The sequence below is a fragment of the Polyodon spathula genome, chromosome 4, assembly GCF_017654505.1.
Source record: "Polyodon spathula isolate WHYD16114869_AA chromosome 4, ASM1765450v1, whole genome shotgun sequence".
NCBI lineage: Eukaryota > Metazoa > Chordata > Actinopteri > Acipenseriformes > Polyodontidae > Polyodon > Polyodon spathula.
In genome coordinates this window covers 29033568-29057165 of record NC_054537.1, presented here as the reverse complement: position 1 = coordinate 29057165, position 23598 = coordinate 29033568, and the positions used below count along the sequence as shown (strand labels likewise).

The 23598-nt window shown below is 37.9% G+C and overlaps 1 protein-coding gene across 1 annotated transcript; it reads right to left on the bottom strand.

The window, feature by feature from the left end:
* Positions 1-11142: 11142 nt before the first annotated feature.
* On the bottom strand, positions 11143-22609 carry LOC121313915 (XK-related protein 4-like). Its single transcript, XM_041246695.1, has 2 exons — positions 21844-22609; positions 11143-11236 (listed from the first exon to the last, which is right to left on the bottom strand). Exons 1-2 carry the CDS (start codon positions 22515-22517, stop codon positions 11143-11145), a joined length of 768 nt encoding a protein of 255 aa, XP_041102629.1. The 5' UTR covers positions 22518-22609.
* Between the last annotated feature and the right edge of the window lie 989 nt (positions 22610-23598).

Below are 23598 nucleotides of genomic sequence, written 5' to 3'. Positions count from 1 at the left end.
CGTTGGCTGAAATTCAACACAAGCTCATCCCTAGTTCTCCCTCCTTCTCCACTCTGAACACCAACCCGAGTCGTGGAGTCTGTCAAGGCTGATTGATGGGCTGTCAGAGGCTCATTGAAACAACAGAAATGTTAACAGACAGCTCACTTGAGGAATGCAGACTGATATAATCAATCTTAAATACAGCTGCAAGTCCCGACTGATCAACACAAATAATACAGCAACACTCCATTGTTATGTTTTATATGTCAATTTGATCGGTCAATTTGACCATGCCTTCTCCTTATCTTGAGCACATGCACAGCAACTTAAATACAAATTCCAAAAATGGTCAAAATGACCGTCTGGGTCGTTCTAGTGTTAAGGGGTGTTAACATTTTCTAAAGTTATACAGTACTCCAAGAATGAGAATAAACTAATATCCTTCAAAAAAGGTTTCATGAAATGCAAGCTTAATATAATTACTCAAATTAGGGACAGAAGAGAAACCTTGTAGATACCATAGCCTGATATTCTCAAAAACTTAATGTTAATCATGTCAATACCAAGTTTCACTACAACTGAATAAGCAGGTCTCCAGATAAATTGAAAAATGTTAAGTACTGTATAACATACTGATGCACATAAAGCCGCTTCCAATTTTCTCCACTGATGTAATAAGTGATGTTTAATAAAGATGCTCGATAGTTACTTCATCAGGTCTACCTGTAAAACATTAACAATGTCTTTAAAACTGTCTTTCCACATATTATATACTGAATCAGGCTGTCCCAGTATGCAGAAAACAAGAACAGATAGGGGGTAATTGACACACATTGGTAATGAGAGTACTGGAATCCTCATCTGCACATTAACCGAATAAAAGCCTTTCCAGTTTACAAAGGGACAGCTGTTGCCAGCAGGTGCCGGGAGCTCTCATTTCTTAATCTGGCAGGTCCACAAAAGTGACCCTGATAATGTGTGAGTCACTGCCTGCTGTTCTGGTTACCCTGGGTGACCAGTGGTTTGGGCAGTGTGTTTTCCTACACACAGTTTATATACTTTCAGTTAAGAGAGAACAAATCCAGCATTTATGTTATTTGGTTGGAGAACTGACTTCCATAGACAGCATTGCCAAGTCATACAACTATACACCTCTGTAACAAAAGCGCTACAGTCACAATAAGCTGATGAATACTGTTAGAATTTAGTGAGTTGTCAGGCTATAACCATACAGACATCTAGAACTGACTAGCTGAAGTTCTGGAATCAATTGGCTATTAAAAACAGGCAAGCATTGATGGTATGAAGGGCTTCCTCTTGTTCAAAACAAATTAATGTTATTCAACCTATTCTGGAATAGTACTGTATATGTTTGTACTAGGGGCTTATGAACCAACCCTTTATTTAACATTAAAACATTATACATTGAAAATGGCATGTGCTATCAGTTTCAATAATATTTAAGTAAACTTTGTTACTGTTTTTATCAATATCTTTACCATTTACATTGCCAAATATGCCTGAGTGATGCAACCCAGTCTTGAGATAGTATGAAGTCTTTTCATTTTCATTTAATGTAGGAAGCTAGAAAGCCTAAGTAGAAGGCCCCCCACCAAAAACGAATTTCAGGGTTTTGCAGGGGTCGATATGTGTCTATGAAAAGTAATTGCAAAATAATGTATTTATATTACAATTTTAAAACCACAAACTTGTCTTAGCACACAGTATATTTCAAAGTAAAGTCCACATATTTAAGCAAACTTTCTTTTTGCAATAATTTATTACAGAAAAAAGTGGTGAAAAAAGACAGCGATGAAACAGAGAAATTAAATTTCAGACACAAAAACAGACAATGTTACATTATATAGATATCATAATACCATGTGAGACAGAAGAGAAAAATATGAAGCAATTTCAAAATTAAAGACATAAGATAAGAAGCAGTATTAATTGGTAGAAAATAGGAATACAGAAAAGGTAAGGCATAAACTGTGTTCTATTTTCTATTTTTTCATGTATTTTTATTTTCAATTTTTTATTTTTCATTTTATACAAAAAAAAAAAAAAAAAAAAACTCACAAGACACATTTTAAGTTTCTAAAAATATTAATGGAACCAACCAGTCCTTACATTTATTTTTAGTCTTCCAAGATTCTCAGTATACACACTTTCCCATGGCGCCGTTTCTATTAACTACCAATTCCGAGAATACTCCATAAATAAATAAATAATACATTTTCAGAAGTTCAGAAGTTCGTTTCTGTTGCATTTTCTGTAAACATGCGATTTCTACAGTACGTTGTATTTTTTCTTTTCTTTTTAATATTTTGTGTCAATCCTGTTAACTGTTGCTTGATTAAAATAAATACAAATAACAATAAATAATGTATTGGCATTTACTTGAACAAAGTAGCTTGAAAACAAAAGTCCAGCACATAAATATCAAGTTATAGGTATATGAAATGGAAAAACATGGAAACTACTTCAAATGGAAAAGAGTAATGTTGAAATGGAAAATCACTTTAGTGTATACATTACATACACAAATGGTTTTGGATATTTCTTATTCATTTTATTAATACAGATTAGCACAAAGCTACATACCATTTAGGAGATTAGCATGAGCTACTATGTAAACAGCGAGCAGCTTCCCTTTTTGGTTGGTGCTTGCAGTCTTTGTATTAAATTAAAGTACAACTACTTACTGTAGAAATCACATTAATGATTATATAGCACCCTGTGCAAGGGTAAAAGTTATTAACGTAGATTGTATACACCTTATTTAAGACATTCAGTGTAATACTGTTGCAGCTCAATTTTGCCAGAACGTGTTGCCACGAGAAGCACTCAGATCAATGAGCCAAGAACTATACAGCTGGTGAGTGCGTAGGAGTAAAAAGTTTCAAAGTAAAAGCAAATGCACAGTTAACCCATTCATTAATGCCTTCATTTTTATGCTGTTTAGCTATGTTTTAATTTAGCGTGAAAATACACTCCCTCCCCCCACTGTAGCTCTTACCTAATATATACAGAAAACATGGCTGTGTTTTGGGAAGACATGGAAAGTGTGACATCCACAGAAGAGGAGGAGGAGGAGGAGGAGGAAGAGATTAGTACTGTAGGTAAGTCTGAACATACTTTTCCATTTGACCTGAAGTTCTTAAAAGGGAATTTAGATAACTTCTTTAAAAAAATGAACCCTTGTCTTTAGTCATCTTAAGTACCATGCCTAACAAAACACAGATCACAGTATGTGTTTACGCGTATTTATACGTGTGTGTTTCTGTGTGTGCGTGTGCGTGTGCGTGTGCGTGTGCGTGTGCGTGTGTGTGTGTGTGTGTACTTTTTATCGGCACTGTGTGTGTAAACTGTCAATAATATTACTTGACCAGTTTTACAGCAACTGATTATGTAGGAAAAAATCTGACTGGTACATCCTGAAGCTCATTAAGTGACAGGTTTCAAATAGATGTTCTAAGTCACCGCATGACATTTTACAATGCTATAACATATACTCACTATTTCGTACACTTCAAGTAAAAAATACGATCTTACATAGAAAACGTATTTTTTTTTTTTTTTTAATGTTGTACAATTTCATAACTATGCTGTACGGTTACTCATTCAGGTACAGTATATGATTGTACAGTTCGACCTTCATCACCAACATCGCTTGTATTAAGCTCAAAACGGAATGGTCCATTGCGATTCACGTTGTCCATGGAAACATAAGCCTGGAAACTAAATGTCCTCAGAGAAGAATATTTTATTAGACTTACATACGTAATGAATTGTGGAAATAACCGCTATTTTACTGGAAGAAAATAAACATTTTTCAGTACTATTCACTGAAACATAATAGCTCTGTAAAAACTAGTTTGTTTTCTTCTTTTTGAAATAACTATTTTACGCGGCTCATCCGGCAAAGTATACAGAAATTTAGCCAGCTGCTGGCTGGAAATGAGAAGGCTTAATATGCTACAAAAAGAGACCCAAACTTAGCCATACCCATAGCAACTTTTTTTCTATTAATGAACACTACATATCAATGAGACAAAGTCCACACGGGCTATACACTATAGCTATTTTATCAGACATGTAATTCTTACAATCGATGTGGCTTGCCACATTAGCAGTGGTAGAGGAGTCCTGGATGGTCTATTTCATTCAGATACCCTACTCCCAATGAATCTGCAGCAGTGCTTTCGCTACCTCAGTAACAGATTACAAGATAAAGGTCTTTGCACTTTCCAGTTAATTTACGCTACAAGAAAAAATCAACAGTGATGGGTCCACCTGACACAAAGGTTTAAAAAACATCAACCTGCTGAGCATCACCTGTTCCCATAAACAAGTGTTCCCCATTCTTTTGCTACTGATTGGTTCACAACACCATCTCCACATTCTCGACTCAGCCCTTCGCAGGACAGAACACACATTCGCGTCGATCGCCCGGAGGCCACACAAATCTATGCAGGTGAACTACCTAAAACAGTACATTCCAGAACTCACAACGTACAGGTCAATTAAAGTGCATGTTCGGGATTTTTTAGTCTGTCGTCGCCCGTCACTACCCAGGTGTACTGTGTGGTTCAACGCACAACTTCCCGCCGTCGCCCATACGAGACTCTCACAGTACATTCGCAAAACATGGACCGACCTGCTGAGTGCACAACTGATTTGGAAACGTCTCCCATCGCGCGACATCTCCAACGCTAACTCAAGGTGTGGTTCACACATCGCTCACAGTCAAGTCGCGCCGTCGCGCCCCCCCCGCGCCCGTCGCCCCCCTTAATTTTGGCAAGTCATTTCCAGTGGGTTTTACAAGAGCTTTCTCTCTGCCTGCTCATGTGATCTGGGAAAGACTAAGGACTAAGCTGTTTGACGTTCATTATAAAAGACATACATGTAAAGTTTGGTGCATTAAATTCCTCCCCAATGCAAGTTAGAATATATGTGTATGTTGGCAACAGTATCTGAATAATGTTGCTTACTTGTGAACTGGATTGGAATGTATTTATTTGAAATATTTATGCAAGCTAGGCATTTGAGAAACAACACCAGGGTCATACAGGGACATAAACAAATGAGAAAACATAAATTATACAGCAAAGAATAATTAAAAAAGCACAACATGGTTTAAAATCCAGGCTTTAAATTTGCAATACTTGGCACTTCAGGAGAAAGACAATTCTATGACTTACATGCTGAGGCAATACAAATTCTACCACAATTAGATTTCATTTTTAATACAAGCCGGCGCGTGGTGAGTCCTACAGACTCTTATATATATATATATATATATATATATATATAATATATATATATATATATAGTATATATATATGTATATATCATGTAGAGAACCATATTACTGCACAGCAAAGGTAGGCTAGATAAGTAGGGGGTTGTCAACCAGTTAACTGTTTTAAAACACCATTTTCATCCAATTTCATTCTCCTTACTGAAATAATGATGGCCATTTTAGAGTATTCAGCATAGTCTTGTGATGAGCTCTAAAGATGCATGAGTTGCAAATCTGGTAATTAGCCTCTGTCATATACAGGAATCTTCCTACAACAGTTCATCAAAATATGCAATTTTATTATTAAACTTAAAAAAGCAAAGAATGAATTTGAACAAAAACTATTAGCAATTTACGTTTACATGGTCATATAAGATTAATTTTTTATAATGCTTGGACAATGCAAAATACATGTGCAATGCACACAACCAATCAACAGTCACTTAACCTTGATACACAGTGGCCTGTTTAGTTTTTTGTAATTGAAGTTTTTTCTTTTTTTTTTCACTCCATGCTAGGTACTTAGGTAGAATATTGGTAATGCATCATTCTGTCTACAAAATGTGTGGTGGCTCATTTCCTTCAGCTACAAAAGCTAAAACACATCAGGCTTTTCAAAGCATAAACAAAGGAGGACAATCTTGGATCACCTACATTATTAGGTATTCGTGCATTGTCAGATTAGATCAATGTCTCGCCAACTAAATTTTCACACAAGACAGTCCTGAATGTCTGTGTCCATTTCCATAAACAAAAAAAAGAAGCAACTGCTGTTTTTAAATCACTCCTTAAGACAGTGTGTTGGAAAAGAGAAGAAAATACTGCAGGCAAGTCCCTGGGGGTAACTGCAACATGGAACTCCATGTGCATTCACAAGCAGTCAATTATTGACTTCAACTGGGGGTCTTGGTTCTCTGGCTGTGGCTCCCTGGCAACAACGCTTTACAAACAGAGAGAGGGTACTACCACTGTAAATGGCCATTTAGACAGCTGCAATATAATCAAGGCAAGCTGTCCTACCTGCACTGATTTTGCTGCTATTACCTCTGCTGAACCAACAGCCAAGGAAGCCATTACAAGATGTCATGCTGCAGTACATTCAGTACTGTATCAGAAGGGGAAAAGACCCAAACAGGCATTGTATTTCCCTAATACCTTTACTCTCCAAGCTTCCAGACTACAAATTGCCTGTGCAGTTTAATCAGACGCTCGTTTAATGACAATAATAACCAAATGTAAAACCAATGGGAGATGCAAAGAATGAATGTATCACCAGCCTGTACCACTGGAACAACACATAAAACAATACGTAATGGATATTGCTAAGCTAAATGCATTTGTGGTGGGACATGAGAGACTGTAACCCAATGGCATTTCATTTTATTGATGTGGGTTCACACTATATTGCCACATCAAGGAAAGTATAAAGTATTATACTAAGACATCTGCTAAAATAGGTTAGATTTCAATGATAAAAAAGTAACTTAAACAGGGGTTCAAATAACTTGAAAGACTTTCTAGTGCACCAGGAGCTACAAATAAACCCATGTTGCAATCTAGCCACGTCTTCTGAATCTTTTTTTTCTTTAAGAATTAGTGTACAGTATGTACACAATGATTAATCAGGAAAAGCACTTCAATATCCAAGAAACCTGTCTTAGACTTGTTTGGGTTTGGATTTTATTTTGGGCACTTACAATTCATTTTTAATGTATGGAATCAGTACAGTCACAGTGAAAAAGTAGCTTGAAGAAGGGGTGGTTAAAGAGCGACAGACTGAGTCAACAGGTCCAGTTAATATATATGTTTTGCAGTGACAAACTTTAACACTTGCAAAAAATATTTAGCAGTAACCTACTTTGTCAGGCAGCTTCAAAGGGCTGGAATGATCACAGTTGAAGATCGGCTTCCATTTTAAGAACAAGATGTGTGTTTATCTGGCATTATCTCTACTGTATGTATAAGATCATGATATTCAGATAACGTGAACAGAACGCTGCACTAAATGAACAATACTTTCCTTAAATAATATTCTTTAATAAAAGACTGCAAGCCTACTTGCTTATTTTTAGGGAGTTACTAAAAACCAGCTGCTGCTCTGTTTCATTTTCCCTAGAGCAGAATAAGCCTCAATTACAACAGAATTGCTCCCTGTTTTGACCGATCCAGTTTATACAGCAGAAGCGCACAATCAACTGTATACTGCATATATATAGTATTTACAAATGGCACAGACTCAAACTTCTTTTAAAGAAACATGTTTGATAACAGTTTGGAGTAATGGAAACCAGAACATTTAGCCTCATGACTGAAATACTGTGGGTCAGCCCTGACCTAGCAATACATATCAATTTAGCAATATTTCAAGTAAGTTGTGCCTTGACTACTAAATGCATTTTTTATCTCAAATAGTTTGTAGTTAAACACAGTTTTTCTGTATTTTATTTCTAACAGCATCATTAAATAATTGCAGATTAATATTTAAAAAATAGAACACTTTGTATAATTTAGAAAATCTCCTTATAAATCATAAGTATACTACATATTTACAGTTTAACAAATACTTGCTCTCATTGGATGGTATAGCCAGTAATCTGAAAATATTACTAAATAATATACAAATTATTATATTATACACCTACAGTGTAAAGAAACTTTGAGATCCTGTGTGTGAGAAGCTTACAGTGTACAGAACTATATGAATGTAAGTCCCATTCTATTCCACGTAAATCCCACTGCAGCAAAGAAAACTTATATTTGTGTTTCAGCAGCACCCAGGCAAAGCTTTGTACTAGACTAAAATGGGATAGGCAAGATTAATATTGATGGGGTCATTGAACAGCAACATATTCTTAGATGAGTGTGAATAATTTCTGTCGTATGTAAGTGTACACCACTGATGTTGAAAAAAAAAGTCTGCCTGCAAGATAAAATAACATAAAGACATATGATTGTCAGCACAATGGCACATTATTATACCTGTACAAATACTTTTGTATTTCCTCAGTCAGCGTTTCCATACAGTACCACTAAACTGTACCATACTGTAGTAACTGAGACTACAACTGAAAGTAGAGCAAACCTATCCTTCTAAGCTAGTGTGATCATTGTGGATGACAACACATTCACAGATAAAATACACACAAGCAAAATAACATAGTCCCCAATCTAAAAATAATTGTCAAGTCCATTGTAATCTATAAAACAAATATCATAGAAAAAAGCTAGAACACTATATTTTGTATTACAGTTTTTTGCTAGGGAATGAAGCTGCACACATACATATTATCTGCAGAAGCTGTAAAAACCTGAGAGATTTTCATCTAGACTCCATATCCCCATGACAACAATGCTGAGTATATCTTGTAAGAAATCCTGCAGCAGCATGGATGTAGGCTACTGTAAGTATAGTTGACACCTGTCCATGTTTTACTGGATACAGTTTAATGTTATGCAATGTGCGGCATTGTTTTTAAATTACTCAAGTTGGCTCCCAATTCGGGCAGGAGCCCAAATTCTCTGGTCCGACTTCACTCGTTGGCCTGAATTCTGAAGTCTGAATTCGGGCTGGGAGGAAATTACATTACTAAATGTCAATCAAAAATGTTGGGGGGGTGGGGGGTGGGGGTGGGGCTCATACTGTATAACGGGCCCTTTTGGCTGGTATTAAATTCAGCTCAGTTTTATACATTGCAAAATGTATTAATAACATTAATGTGTTGTTTTGTTTATGGACTTTGTGATACCTGCACAATGGGTACAGTTATAGTAGTATCTACAACATATTGACAATAACAATCAACCATTTTGTTACAGACTTAACAAGTCTGGCACAAACAAGTTTGGATGTTACTTAATTCAACCCCATTGTAAAGAAAAAGAACACAAAAATGCTTAACATAAAAAAGAACAGCCCTACTACAGTAGCAGGCGCAGTTTACACTGCCTCACATCATCAAGTTCAGATTTTTTAAATCAATTGATGGAAATATCCAGTCTACTTTTAATGTTGTCGAGCAAATTGGCTTCATCACTGCCATTCTCATATCCACTTTGACATCTGACAAATTTGTTCCCTTTTCCAGCGCTTCTTTAACCTGTTCCTTTTCAATTCAAAGATGACCAACAACCATACTTTTGGTGCTTTGGTGCCACAGAGCCTCAATGCCTCTGTGCTTCAGCTCCCTCAGTGCCCCAGAACCTCAGCACCTCTGTGCTTCGGCGCCCTCGGTGCTCAAACATTCCCTGCATCAGTGCCCTCCGTGCTTCTGTGCCTCAGAGCCTCGGTGCTTCGCCGTTCTTAATGCCCCACAGCCTCAGTTCCTTGACGACCTTGGTGTTTAGACGCTCCCTGCATCAGAGCCCTCAGTGTCCTTGGTGCCCTGGTTGCCTTGGTGCCTCAGTGCTTCAGTGCCCTCAGTGTTTGGACGCTCTGTACTTCAGTGTCCTCGGTAGCTCAGGGATTTAGTGCATCAGTGCTCAGGCATTCTTAGTGCTCAGATGCTCCGTGCATCGGTGCTTGGCCCAAGCTTATCCAGATGTCGAAATTCCACCCTTGCACGTCCAGGAGAGGGATGCTTCCCCAACAGGAAAAACACCTCCCATGCTCCAGTGCAGGAGAGGATGAAATGCTGACGTCCACCCCTAACACAGACGGTGACATGGACGGTTCTGATCCCCACTGCACCACCATCTGCAGCAGTTAATATATGGGTCTGTCCGCAAGGACTGGAAAATGCCAGGCATGGGACTGTAATGCAACGCAATGCCGCCCTAAGCAGCCTCCAGGACAGGCTCCACTTTAGCCTCAGCAGCCCCAGCAGTACCCCTGAAGGCTTGTGGCCTCAACCTGCCCCTTTTCACAACACTAGCTGCAATACTGGCACACTTTCACCTCAGACTGTTAGGTGCTCGCAACCATACATACCAGTTCTGCGTCCTTCCTTTCGAGGGATCACGATTCCTTCTCCATGTCTTGGCCCTCAGGCAAGAAGTAAAAACATTACTTAAAAAACAAGCCATTTGCCTAGCAGAATCCACCTCTCAGGAGGAGGGGTTCTACTTGAGGTACTTTCTAGTACCAAAAAAGGTCAGTGGCCTTCGCCTCATCCTAGACTTGAGACATCTCAACGGGTTCTTGAGGGAGGAGGTTTCAAATGATCACACATCGCCACATTCTCCAGTCTGTCCAGTTGGGTGACTGGTTTACCACTGTGGACTTAAAGGGTGTGTATTTTCACGTCCCTATTTTCCAGCACACAGGAAATATCTCTGCTTCGCTTTTTATGGAAGCATCTTTGAGTTTTCCGCACTGCCATTCAGCCTCTCCTTAGCCCCCCGCACATTTTCAAAGGAATCAGGATGTTGAATTACCTGGGTGACTGGTTGATTTGCTCCCAGTCGCAGGAGAGAGCAGTGGCCCACACAGCGATAGTGAAGCAGCACCTGGTGAGACTGGGTCTCACTCTCAACAATGCCAAAAACCAATTAATACCAGTGCAGAGTACGGTTTACTTGGGTTTCCAGCTGGATTCCCTTATAATGCTAGCCTACCTGTCAGACGACAGAGTAGCCACCATTCACAACTGTCTAACCCTGTTTCAACAGGGATCCACAGTACAGTTGATGTTGTGCCAGAAATTACTGGGTCTGATGGACGCAGCTTTACCAGCCATCCAGCTGGGGTTAATCGATATGCGCCTGATTGAAGCGTGGCTGAATGCCTTCTGGCTGCATCCCAAGCTCAACAGACGCCGTCGGCTGACCGTGTCTCGCGTATGCTGAGAAGCCCTGCACCGGTGGAGGCAAGCCTCTCGCCTACGCGAAGGCGTAAGGATGGGAGTGAACCACAACCATCATGTGATGACGACAGATGCATCCAGCTCGAGTTGTGGTGCACTCTGGGCAGGCAGAAGAGTCTGCCGGTCCTGGTCTGGTCGCTGGACATCCCTGCACATAAATGCGCTGAAGCTGTGAGCAGTTCACCTCACTCTCCAGCATTTCCTTTCAATATCCAAAGGAGAAAACATGTCAGTGGTAGCAAATGTAAATCACCAGGGAGGACTTTGGTCCCCGGGGTTATACCGCATAGCCTTTCGGCTATTGAACTGGGCCAGTAGCCGAAAGAGAACCTGTATTCCCCCGAGCTATTCATCTCCCGGGAGTGGTGCATTAGGCAGCAGACCTCCTCTCGAGGGAGGGTCCTCACCCGTAAGAATGGTGACTCCACCATCTGGTGGTAGCACGCATTTGGCAACTTTTCAGGAAGGCCAGAGTTAATCTCTTTGCCATGGCAGAGACAATTCACTGTCCACTGCCGTTCTCCCTACACTGCTACGGTGGTCCACTAGGCATTGACGCCCTAGCCTGCGAGTGGCCCAGGACGCTTTTATGCATTCCTGTCAATACCATTGCTCCTGGCCTTCCTGCAGAAGGTCCGGAGAGAGAAGGTGACAGTTCTCTTGGTGGCCCCCAGATGTCACTTTAGGGTTCTCAGACGCTACATCAACAAGAGTTGAAATGTCTCTCTATGAAGATAGCCTTTTTATTAGCCATCACCTCTGCAGTGTTTGGGATGAAGGAAACAGGGTGTTGTTACGCACAAACCCCACTTTCCTTCCTAACGTGGTTACGGCTTTCCACTTGAATCAATCAGTGGAACTTGAGGCTTTCCATCCCCCTCCTTTTTCTTTGGAGGAGGATCGGAGATAAAATTCCCTCTGCCCGGATAGCGCATTGAGATGTTAAATGGATAGGATGAGAGAGAGAGCTGCGTCAGTCTGATCAGCTCTTTGTCTGTCATTGTGAAAAGACCCTGGGTTGAGCCCTCTCGGAGGAGTGACTGTCCCACTGGATTGTGGACACAGTTTCAACTGCATATACCAATGCCGGCCTACCCTCACCTGGGAGGGTGGTCGCGCACTCTACCAGAGGAGTGGCTACGTCATGGGCCCTATGTAGAAATATCTTTTTCATTTTGTTTCTACTATTAACCACATGTCAGTTTAAAAAACAAATGTCGTTAGGATGTAATATTCAAAGGGCGGCGTTCAAGGTGTGTGAACATAAATCTATACTATCAACATTTGAAAACTGATATGTAAACTAAGAATTACGCAATGCAATTTTACTAACTTTTGAAAATAAACTCCTAATGGCAAATGTCTCATTTTACATATTTCTGCCTCAGAAGTGGCAATCCTCTATGTTCCCTTTATGTTCAATTAAAAGGTTATTCCCAAGCTCCTGCCAATATTTTTAGAATATGTGTGGTTGTATTACACTACTGCTGATGATCGCGAACATAAAAATAAAAATACTGTGCGCCAGACAGCAGGGCTCATTATGGGTTCTCGCTGAACACTATACAGTGTTCTGTAAAGTTTTAATGGCAGATGTGGAGCAATAACCAAGACCCAGCAGGAGATAACATTTTGTTTTGGCCATATCTGAGTCTTTTGGGATAAAAGGTATTTATTGGTAATCATAAAATCTAAAGTAGCAATTTACTGCACCTTAGACAATGACATCCAACAGGAAGCCCCATTCAATGTTATAATAACTTGCATATTCTCTGTGGATTCTGTACACATTTTCAGCAGGTGTTTCCAAACAGATTTCTGTTTGAAATACTTAGATGCCGTACTTCAGAGGAAGAGAAGGGCAGCCAATGTGGCAAACACCTGAGCCCAGTGGAGTTTGGCTGTTTGAGATATGATACAAAGTTGCTTTCACAACTGGGAAATGAGAGCTGCAAGCGTATTTGCATTATTTGCTTTCTCCTGTTATGCTCTGAACCACAGCTTTCCTTGCCTAATTGTTTTTAACATGTTGTTCAGAGATGTATTTGCCAAGTTATGCAAAAACACAGCTGCCTCTGTTTTTTGAGATGTCTTCCCTTATGACATAAACTTGAACTTTCCCATTTCACTACTGAGGGATGTTCCTCTTCTGACATGTCAGTGCACAGTTACCACAAACTACATAGTTATCGTAGACCAGGTAACGTCTCTCTTCAATATCAACTTCCTGGAAAACTGCCCAAACAGAGCACCGTTGAAGATCATGCCTTGACTGACTGCTGATACCATGCTCTCTTTAAAGCAAAACAGTCTGGTTGCTTTCTGGTATACAGTACAACATCCACTGTGCTGCTCAATGAGGAAATTTTACTAAAATATGTTTAATATTCTTTGTATATCCTAATAAGACAATAATTTCATCTTAAAGTCAACTGAACAATCCTTGAAACAATAAAACGATAATAATTTGAAAACTTAGGAACACATTTTACATAATCATTAGCAGACAGTTTTCCATTATTTTCCTTTTCAAATATTATTTATTGCAACACTCGCTCTACTTTTTAAATAGTGTGCATAGCCCCTGTGGTTAGATGGAGAACTGCTAAGTGACTTTATTTACCATGTCTTTGAAATATATAGGTCCCAGCCCTCCTAGATTTTGATATATTTTTGTTTGCAGCATAGAGACTAAGAATCAACCTGAAGAAAACCAAGTATTCACACTGAGTCATCCTGCTTTTGCAAGAACAGGTCTTGCCAAACACACAGCATAACTGTGCAACATATGTCACAGTTTAAAGCAAGACTTTTTTTCAGACACCCCACAAGATGTATATGCTTTAGAAAAAAAAGGCTGATATTGTTTCTCTGGGGAGTTAAACAGCTATTGCAAACCTTTCTATTCTGAGGAAATCACTGAAGGATTTGCTCCAGGTCACTTAAGCTTTCTCTGGATCCTGATACATTGTGACAAGCTGGAGCTGAAGTCTGGGTCACTTTCATTGCTGCTACTGGACTCAGTCCTACAGAAAGAAATGACCCACAAACAGAAGTGAAATCGTTTTCTTTTTCTCCCTCTAAGACACCCTTCACACACTTCTACTGTGCCTTTCTATTTAAAAAAAAAAAAAAGAGTATTATGATATTCTGTGTTTATAATAGCTACAGTAGATCTTTCTGAGCTCCAATATTTTCCAATGCCCAGAGAAATGCCAAGATAAGAGCATGGTTGGTAAAGGCACAATAAAATGTAGTAAAGTATATAGAGAGCGCACCTGTGCCGAGACAGACACTGAAAAACATGGCAAAATAATGGAAAGCACATGAAACATGTTAAAGCCACCTCTAAGCATGTTAAAATACAATTCCAATACAAATATACTGTTGCAAACTTTAAAGCGTTAGTATGCTTTCTTTTAATTACATTTCACTTGGCAAGAGTACAAAGCCCCCTTGTTGCTTTAAGCCCCCCCCCCCCCCCCCCCCCCCCCCCCCCTTCTGATTCTTATTAGGAATAACAATATGCACATCCATCCACAGACAGAAACACATTGATTTGGAGGTAGTTTCAGAGGCTGCTGGGAAATAGAATGCACTGCCTTCAAGGCAAGATTTACAAAACACGAATGTTCTAAAGTCAACACCTATGTTAAGATGATCATACTAAATCCCCCCCCCCCCCCCCCACACACACACACACACACACACACACATAAATTAGACATGTAAAATATCTGGAAGTGATTCAAAAAGAATGTACGCTTTGAAATGTGTATAGAACGATTAAGAATTTCTCTGACTGACACTGAACAGATACTTTGGTTGCGCAGGGTTTAGAGAGAGATGTTAAGAAGAACAGTAAAGATTAAGTAAGTCATTCAGTTTACATAACAAGGGGCCATGATAGCAATTTAGCACACAGAAGAAAAGAGGAATACAGAGGTGTAACTGACTAGATGATGCCAAGGTCTGTTTTTTGAACGAATGTGTCATGAGGTAAAATACGAAAGTGGCTGAAAGTAAACTAAAAAATATATATTATTATTACTTGTACTACATTATTATCCCCTGCTGAAGGATGCAGGCATTCTATATAGATATTTTGACATCTTGTGACTATAATTATAAATAACCTTCTTTAGTTATTGAATGCATCATAATCTTGGGGTGTATGGAGTCTATTATTGACTTTGTTTAAGTTGTGCATATATTGAGAGGCTCCCTTGTCAAATCTGGATGAAACTTGAGAAGAACATTATTTAGCCGTTATAGACAGTTATCAAGAGTAGCAATCTGCGGGTTTAAAGAGGCCGTCTGTTTATGTTTGCCTCAATGTCACACTACGTTTTTACTTGTCTGGGACACACTTTAGCACAAGGTATTGACAGTATTGTATCAGAATAGTCTGTGGTCACTATTGATAGTTTGTGATGATTCTTTTGCCATACTGCGTTATGTAATCGCTGGATAACAGGATTTTGAATCCCAATTAAAATAAATAGGAGAGAGAGTCCACTTGTCACACATTACAAGGTTAAAACTCTAGGTTTCATTTGATAGCTAATATATATATTGCAGAACGCTGCAATGAACTTCCTGTCATTTCTGGTGAACCTTTTTACCATCTCGTGGAGGAGTAGTGTTTGAAGCATTTACTTTCACTGCAATTTTATTCCCACTTCTTTCTTTTTGCTTGATTCTTTACATTATTTTTGAGTTTCCAGAATAATATTTCATTTTTTATTTCTACTTTGTTAATTAATATTTTTACCTCATTTTGGGTGTATATATTTTTGCCTGTATTTTCAACCAGCGGTGTATTTGTTATTTGACTTACAAGAAAAACTATATATATATATATATATATATATATATATATATATATATATATATATATATATATATATATATATATATGCAGTATTTTTACGATGTTATTGAATTATACATATATACACTACTCCGTAAATTAGTTTCAAATGATTTTCCCTGAAGAAGCTCTTCAAAGCCTAACGATGCACGTGAACATCACTAACAAGCTGCACTTTCACGTGGGTTTTTGGGAAACACTCGTCAGCAGGGACTGGAAGCAGCCGCACATTCATCGTGACAATGATCATGAGCTCCAAGTACTTCAGCTGTTGGGAAACTAGCCCCTGGTCTCCGAATCTCTCAGACAAACAGCTTCCTGCTAACATAATACCAAATGCGCCACGCCCTCTGCCTCCTGGGCGAGAACCGCCCCTAGTCCTGCATCACATGCATCAGTCTGCAGGATAAATTCCTTTTTAAAATACCTGATTTCACGCTCCTGTGGAATACAGTAGATGCCTGGCTGTCAAACTGCATAATTATTTTAGTTGATTAGATATAACGTGCATGATAAAGTGACTGTAAAGTTATGAATCCTGCTCAATTTATGCATTCATTTCTTTCTGTTTAGGGGCAAATTTAAAAACCTGCCCTGTCACAAATGTGCACAGTATGCCTCTTTCAATTTGTTATCCTTTCTCTATAATAGGAGTTAGAATTTGAGAACAAAAAGACAAGTAGTAGTAAAAAAAAAACAGAAAAAGGGATTTTAAATTGGGATGAGGGGCAGTGGACATGAACATAGCTCTGGAAGCCATGCAACAGTTACATGTCAGGCACCCATTATTATGCTAACAGAAAAAGCTTTTGTTAAGACAAACAGACTATATATCTTCTTAAGAAATCCTATTTTGAAATAGTAGGAATATCTAGGAGATTTTTTTTGCCATTTAGATTTTTTTACACTTGAGCGCATATCCATGATTAATTTATGAACACACAAAGTGTGCAGGCTGCTTCACGCTGCTTCCAAGCTTCTGATGTTATATTTATTTAAGGTCCCATCTGGGTTGTGAACATTAAAGATCCCCTGGCAGTTGTCTTAAAGAAGTACTGACCCAAGTGCTGTTCCCAAGACAACCCTCAAGCAATATACTTTGTGATAACCTTAACATCAATTCCTCTACTATAAGGATACCAGAAACATTAAAATATATTCATAGGATACATGTACATTTTATTTCAATTGGATTAACATTCTAGATGTATAATTGCAAAGTGTGACATGAATGCATCTCCCGCAGATATTTTTTTCAAAAGCTGAAAGTTGTTGATAAGGAAGGAGGTGATCATACAGTATTTCAAAATCACCAGTAATTGTGTGCAAACATTTGGATTTTGATCCTTTAATGATGCATTACAATTCTCTTTAAAGTTAATTGGCACATTTCCAGTTTTTGCCTAAGCACTCCTATTGTAAGTCATATTGCAATTAAAGGTTAATAGTAACCTTAAAGGGGAAATGACTTTAGACAAAATAATTCTGTTGTTTCCACATCACTAATATTTATACAATGTTCAATAAGTACATTGAAGCAAGCTATAACTGTGATAGTACTTTTATTAAAATGAGTTGTTGAGAGATATATCTTACCCAGGATCTATAATCCCACAAGTCTGATCTGTGCTATCTTCTGCACCACAGGTTTTATGTGATATTTACGGCTGAACCAGAGTTCAATGAAAGGCCTCGAAAGGAATACTAAAGCTACTGGATGCCGTGAAACACTCTTGAAGGATGTTTGATCAATTGTAATGTGGATAGCAGTCAAGGTAGCAAACACACTATGAATACATTTGTGATTTGGCTTCTGACAAAGTTAAAGCAAGACATTGCATTATATCACCTTCTCCTATGTAGTAGCCAATGCAATACAGATTTATTTGCAATATACTTCCAGTCATTCTTTGCCATGATTTAATGTCGGTTACAGGTGAAAAAAAGAATATGCATGCAAAGGGACCACATACTTAATGCTCTAAACTTTGGAATAACCTTTTAGGTTGAACTCTAATTTGAATGTATGTAGGCCCCTATTTGATATGAAGTTGTTGTGTTTGTTCTCTTGGTTCATTATAAGGTTCTTAATCCTGGTATATATCTTTACAACATGAAAAGTCTTTAGGACTTAATGGCAGTCAGTGGTGTCATTAAGTTTAAATGCCAATCAAAGAACAGTACTAACAGTACAAGAAGAAAATGTATATAGCTTATTTCAGGGACTGGAAAAGCATAATGCTCATTTCTATAGATATCAACAGACTGTGCACTTTAAAAAATAACAATGTTGCCACTTTGGTACTTAGGAAAGGAAGGAACGTAAGTCTAATTATGTCGGTAATTTGGCTTGGTTGAGTAGTTACTCAAAAATATTCTGAAGAAATAAAACTTTCCTTTTCAAAATAAGGTTCTTTAATGAGCAGTAAGCCCATGCACAGTGGTACACTAAGTGTGATTCCTTTACTCTGAATGCAAAATGACTAGCAACTCTAAACAATGGGGGAAAAAATCAAAACATTAAAATAATGTAATTAATAAATAAGATGGCTTTATACTCATCCATAGAGAATATTCCCACTACAGTAAAGGATCCCTTGAGTGACTATGATAAATGACTATCACAGCATTATGCAATACTGTACTATATATAAAGCACATAAATATAGATTTAGCCATGGTTAAAATAAAAAAATAAAAAAATAAAAAATAGCCATTCAACTTCATGGATTATATAATTTTGAATTCATTTTTTAAGCCAGATAAAAACAAAGTTGCATCTCTTGCAAAAATGCTAGTGCTGTGAAATAAAAAGTCTCATGCTAAATGATCCTCCATGCTGTGTCATACAGTCAGAAGCCATAAAAGAAAAACTTGGTGTCACAAATGAAGCATTTTTAAAAAAAATAAATAATTGCAAACACATGTTTCAATTGTAATTCCACAAAGACCTTATTAGGGAAATGTGAGACAGTTGGCAATTCAATAACATCGTAAAAATAAAACATACTGCACGATATATATATATATATATATATATATATATATATATATATATATATATATATATATATATATATATATATTATATATATATCTATATATATATATATATATTAAGACATTCTACTCTTCCATAGGTATTTTTTCCTAAGATAATATTTAAATTATCATATTTACAGTGTTGATTATATTATATTCACATTATGGGATGTCCATGGTTTGCATATGTTTAAAGTGGAAGTTGTGAACACTTCTTAGCCATACGGCATCCCGTAATAATTATTCTTTAATTGGTTTACCAATCACATATTGTATAACATATTTAATTTGCTTACACTATTACACTATATATATATATATATATATATATATATATATATATATATATATATATATATATATATATATATATATATGTGTGTGTGTGTGTGTGTGTGTGTGTGTGTGTGTGTGTGTATGTGTGTGTGTGTGTGTGTGTGTGTGTGTGTGTGTGTGTGTGTGTGTGTGTGTGTGTGTATATATATATATATGTATATATATATATATATATATATATATATATATATATATATATATATATATATATATATATATATATATATATATATATATATATATACACATGTATATGTGTGTATATATGTGTGTGCACTTTGGATTTGAAATGATACTATGGGATTAAAGTGCAGACTGTCAGCTTTTTTTTTGTCAGCTCTCATATCCTTTGCATGCAATGATTGCCTGAAGTCTGCGACCCATAGACATCACCAGATGCTTGGTATCTTCCCTGGTGATGACCATCTTCAGTTCCTGCTTGTTTCAGGTGGCTTTTTGTCTTCAGTCTTGTCTTTAGCATGTGAAATGCATGCTCAATTGGATTCAGATCAGGTGATTGACTTGGCCAGTGAAGAATTTTCCACTTTTTAGCCCTGAAAATCTCATTGGTTGCTATGGCAGTGTGTTTGGGGTCATTGTCCTACTGCATGATGCAGCTCAGTCCAATGAGTTTGGAGGCATTTGGTTGTATCTGAGCAGACAAGATGTTTCACTTCAGAATTCATCCCGCTGCTGCTGTCAGCAGTCACATCATCAATAAAGACAAGTGAGCCAGTTTCAGTTGCTGACATACATGCCCAAGCCATAACACTACCTGCATCTTGTGGTGTACCCTCTGAAGTTCTGCTGGTGTACTCTTCTGCATATGGTAGTCTTTGACACATCTATGCCTATCTCCTGGAGAGTGTTCCTGATCTGTTGGACTGTTGTTAGGGGGTTTTTCTTCACCATTGAAAGTATTATTTGGTTATCCACTATAGTGGTCTTCCTTGGTCTACCAGGTCGTTTGCCATTGCTGAGCTCACCAGTGCTTTCTTTCTTCTTAATGATGTACCAAACAGTTGATTTTGGCTTGCCTAATGCTTTGGCTATGTCTCTGATCGATTTATTCAGATTTTTCTGCCTCCTGATGGCCAGCTTTAATTACATTGACACTTCTTTGGTTCTCATGTTGTCAGACACCAGAAACAGACTCCAAAAGCAAATGCAAAGCCTAAAATCAAGACTAGACATTGACAGCTCTCTTGTGCATGCACTAATGATGCAAACACACCTGACTAGTAAGAAACAACTGTGAAGCCAATTGTCCAAATACTTTTGGTACCCTAAAATGGGGGGACTATGTACAAAATGTGCTATAATTTCTATACGGTTCATTTGATATGGATGAAAATACCTTCAAACTAAAGCTGACTGTCTGCACTTTAACCGCATAGTCATTGTATCATTCCAAATCCAAAGTGCTGGAATACAGAGCCAAAACAACAAAAAATGTGTCACTGTCCAAATACTTTTGGAGTTCACTGTATATATTAAACACAATTTAGTGTTTGAAAATATAACTGAGATGCACAAAAAACACTTGTATTTTATACAGTGTATTACTACTTCTAAAATGTTTTTTGCATATATATATATATATATATATATATATATATATATATATATATATATATATATATATTATATATAGATATATATTCAGTTGTGTAAAAAACAGTCCCAGATTTACAGCAAACTGAACAAAATGTCGTTTGTCTTGTTCTTACATGTGTGTCCTGTAGAGTTACACATTCAATGTAATCTGCTCTAAGTGTGAACGTGTTTCTTTTCATTTTTTTTTAAAAAAAAAAGGAATGGCACTATACCTATATATGATGTATCTTGTTTGTACATAGAATTTAATAACACATTTTGTTATATATATATATATATATATATATATATATATATATATATATATATATATATATATATATACCATCATTATATATATATATATATAACTTGAATAATTAAGCAAACCTTTTGAAGGAAACAATAATTTAATAATATTTTCAAAATGACTGGGAATTGTTTAATGGCTAAAATATTGCGTACACTAACATGTGGAGATACCTGTTCCAACTCCCTCTTCAGGTGATGCAATAGATTGACATTATTGACTCTTGTATTTTGTCTGTGACTAGCTTGGATACGACACATACTAATGTGCAGTTTGTATATTACTAACCCACAGAAACAGAACAAGTTTTATAAATACAATTATACACAGTATATGAATACGCTGTAATGTGGTAAGAATATGTTTCATTTTTGGTTTTATGAATCGACAGCTTGATATCTGAGAGCGAATTCTAGCTGTAACTGAGGGTCAACCACCATTACTAAAACAAACATTGTCCCTACTTTTACACTCCAGCCCAACCCTTCAATCTAGCAGTGACTGCTATGACATGCCAACACCGTCTGAAATTGAACACCCCCAGTAAATACATCCCGCATGCACCAGGGACACAGGTTTAGTTCTTTAGCCCCCTTACCTCCAGATCTGCCCCAGTTGTAGGATGTGGATGACTGACTGCAAGAGCCAGATGCAAAATGAACAAGATGCAGTCCTTTTCTTGCTAGTATGAGTTGCGGTGCTGCTGTTGCTGCTATTAGTTGTGGTGTTGCACTTGCTGGCTGTGGAAGTCTGTCTTTGTGGTGTTGAAGAACGGGCATCTGTGTCTCCATGTGCGGCTGATCCGCTCACCAGCTTCCCATCCACATGAGAGCCACTGGCAGCACCTGCGCTCTCCTCGGTGCTGAAATCATGTACGAACCACCTAAAGCTGAAGACCTGCACGGAAAACGAACCGAGCACCACGAAAAAGAGAGTGAGCCCGAACCACCAGTACTGGCCACGGAGATAATAGTCGACGGAGAGCCAAATATCTGTGCCCACATCGGCAAAATAGACGGCCACCGCGGCGAGAATCCAGAGAAAGTCCCACACCGAGTAGTTCTGCTGCTCCCTGCCCAGACGAAAGCACGGGGAAGAGGAGCCGCAACAGCAGGACTCTTCATCCACGTAGTCCACCTCCCCGGTTGCCGAATCTGGCTGAGATCCTGGGGCTAGCCCCTGCACCGAACCCGAATGATCGGAGTTTTGCAAAGGAGTAAAAGCCACGTCGCTTTTCTTCATCTTTAACACTCCATCCGACTTCGCGGCCATTATAGTAGCCCTCCCGTTATCTGACTGACACCGTATTTCTCCTTCTCCTTCCTTTCTCTCCTCCTCCTCCTTTCTCTTTCTATCTCTGTACCAGCGCACAGAAACTGGGCTGGGCAACCTCCTCTTCCGCCAGCTGCAGCGCCGCCTGTTCATAAGAAAGCAACACTTCCTCTCGGCAGCGGGTACGAATCATTTGTTCTACCAGGGTACACATTTAAACCATGACATCATTGTTATTTACTGGAGTTAAGCTTTCTCTTCGGAGTTGAGGAGTGTGGATCAGTAGGTTACACCCCCTTTCCCAAACACCCAAAAGAAAAAGAAAAAAAAAATAGTTAAGTGTGTTGATTCCATATTTCAGTGGAGAAAATTAAATACATGTAGACATTGCGTTTTACGTGGATTAGTTATCAGTGCACTCAAATGAACACTCTTTTATTTGTAATTGTAATTTAAAGCATAAATTCAAATTATAAATATGTACAAGTAAACACAATAATAACATACAAAATAAAAACATAGAGAGAAATATAATCTGATTTATGGTGTTTTAATATTAATCAGCAATAATAATGGTCTTAGCTTTAACCCTACCGGAGCGGTCTTCAGAAATTAGATTTTTTTTTAAGGCGAACTGCATGGAAATGTGAAGCCTGCATTTCACTGGAGTCGTGAAATCCGTGATAAAATATAGCGTTATTTGTCTGTATGAAAACATCTGGAAAATAAACAGAGTCAATAAACATGTCTCTTCATCTAACATATTTTCCAGTCTTTAAATTAATGCGTGAAAGTGACGTATGTGCAGCCGTGGTTTGAAATGTGTGCTCATTTATCCACCTGTAGTTCATCCCACTAATTCCTTTACATTGCGTAAAAAGGAAGTCAGCTACTTCTAAAAAGTAGGACCCTGCTGCAAAGGAGGTAAGTGGAGAGCGTCAACACTGAACTTTTGAAGGAGCTGGCATATTATTATGCAACTTGTCTGTGAATTGCTTACAATTGTTACCCAAATTGCATACTTATTTTTGAAGTTTGTTTATTTTATACATTGTTCCTCTCTTGTGTTGATGCATATCTG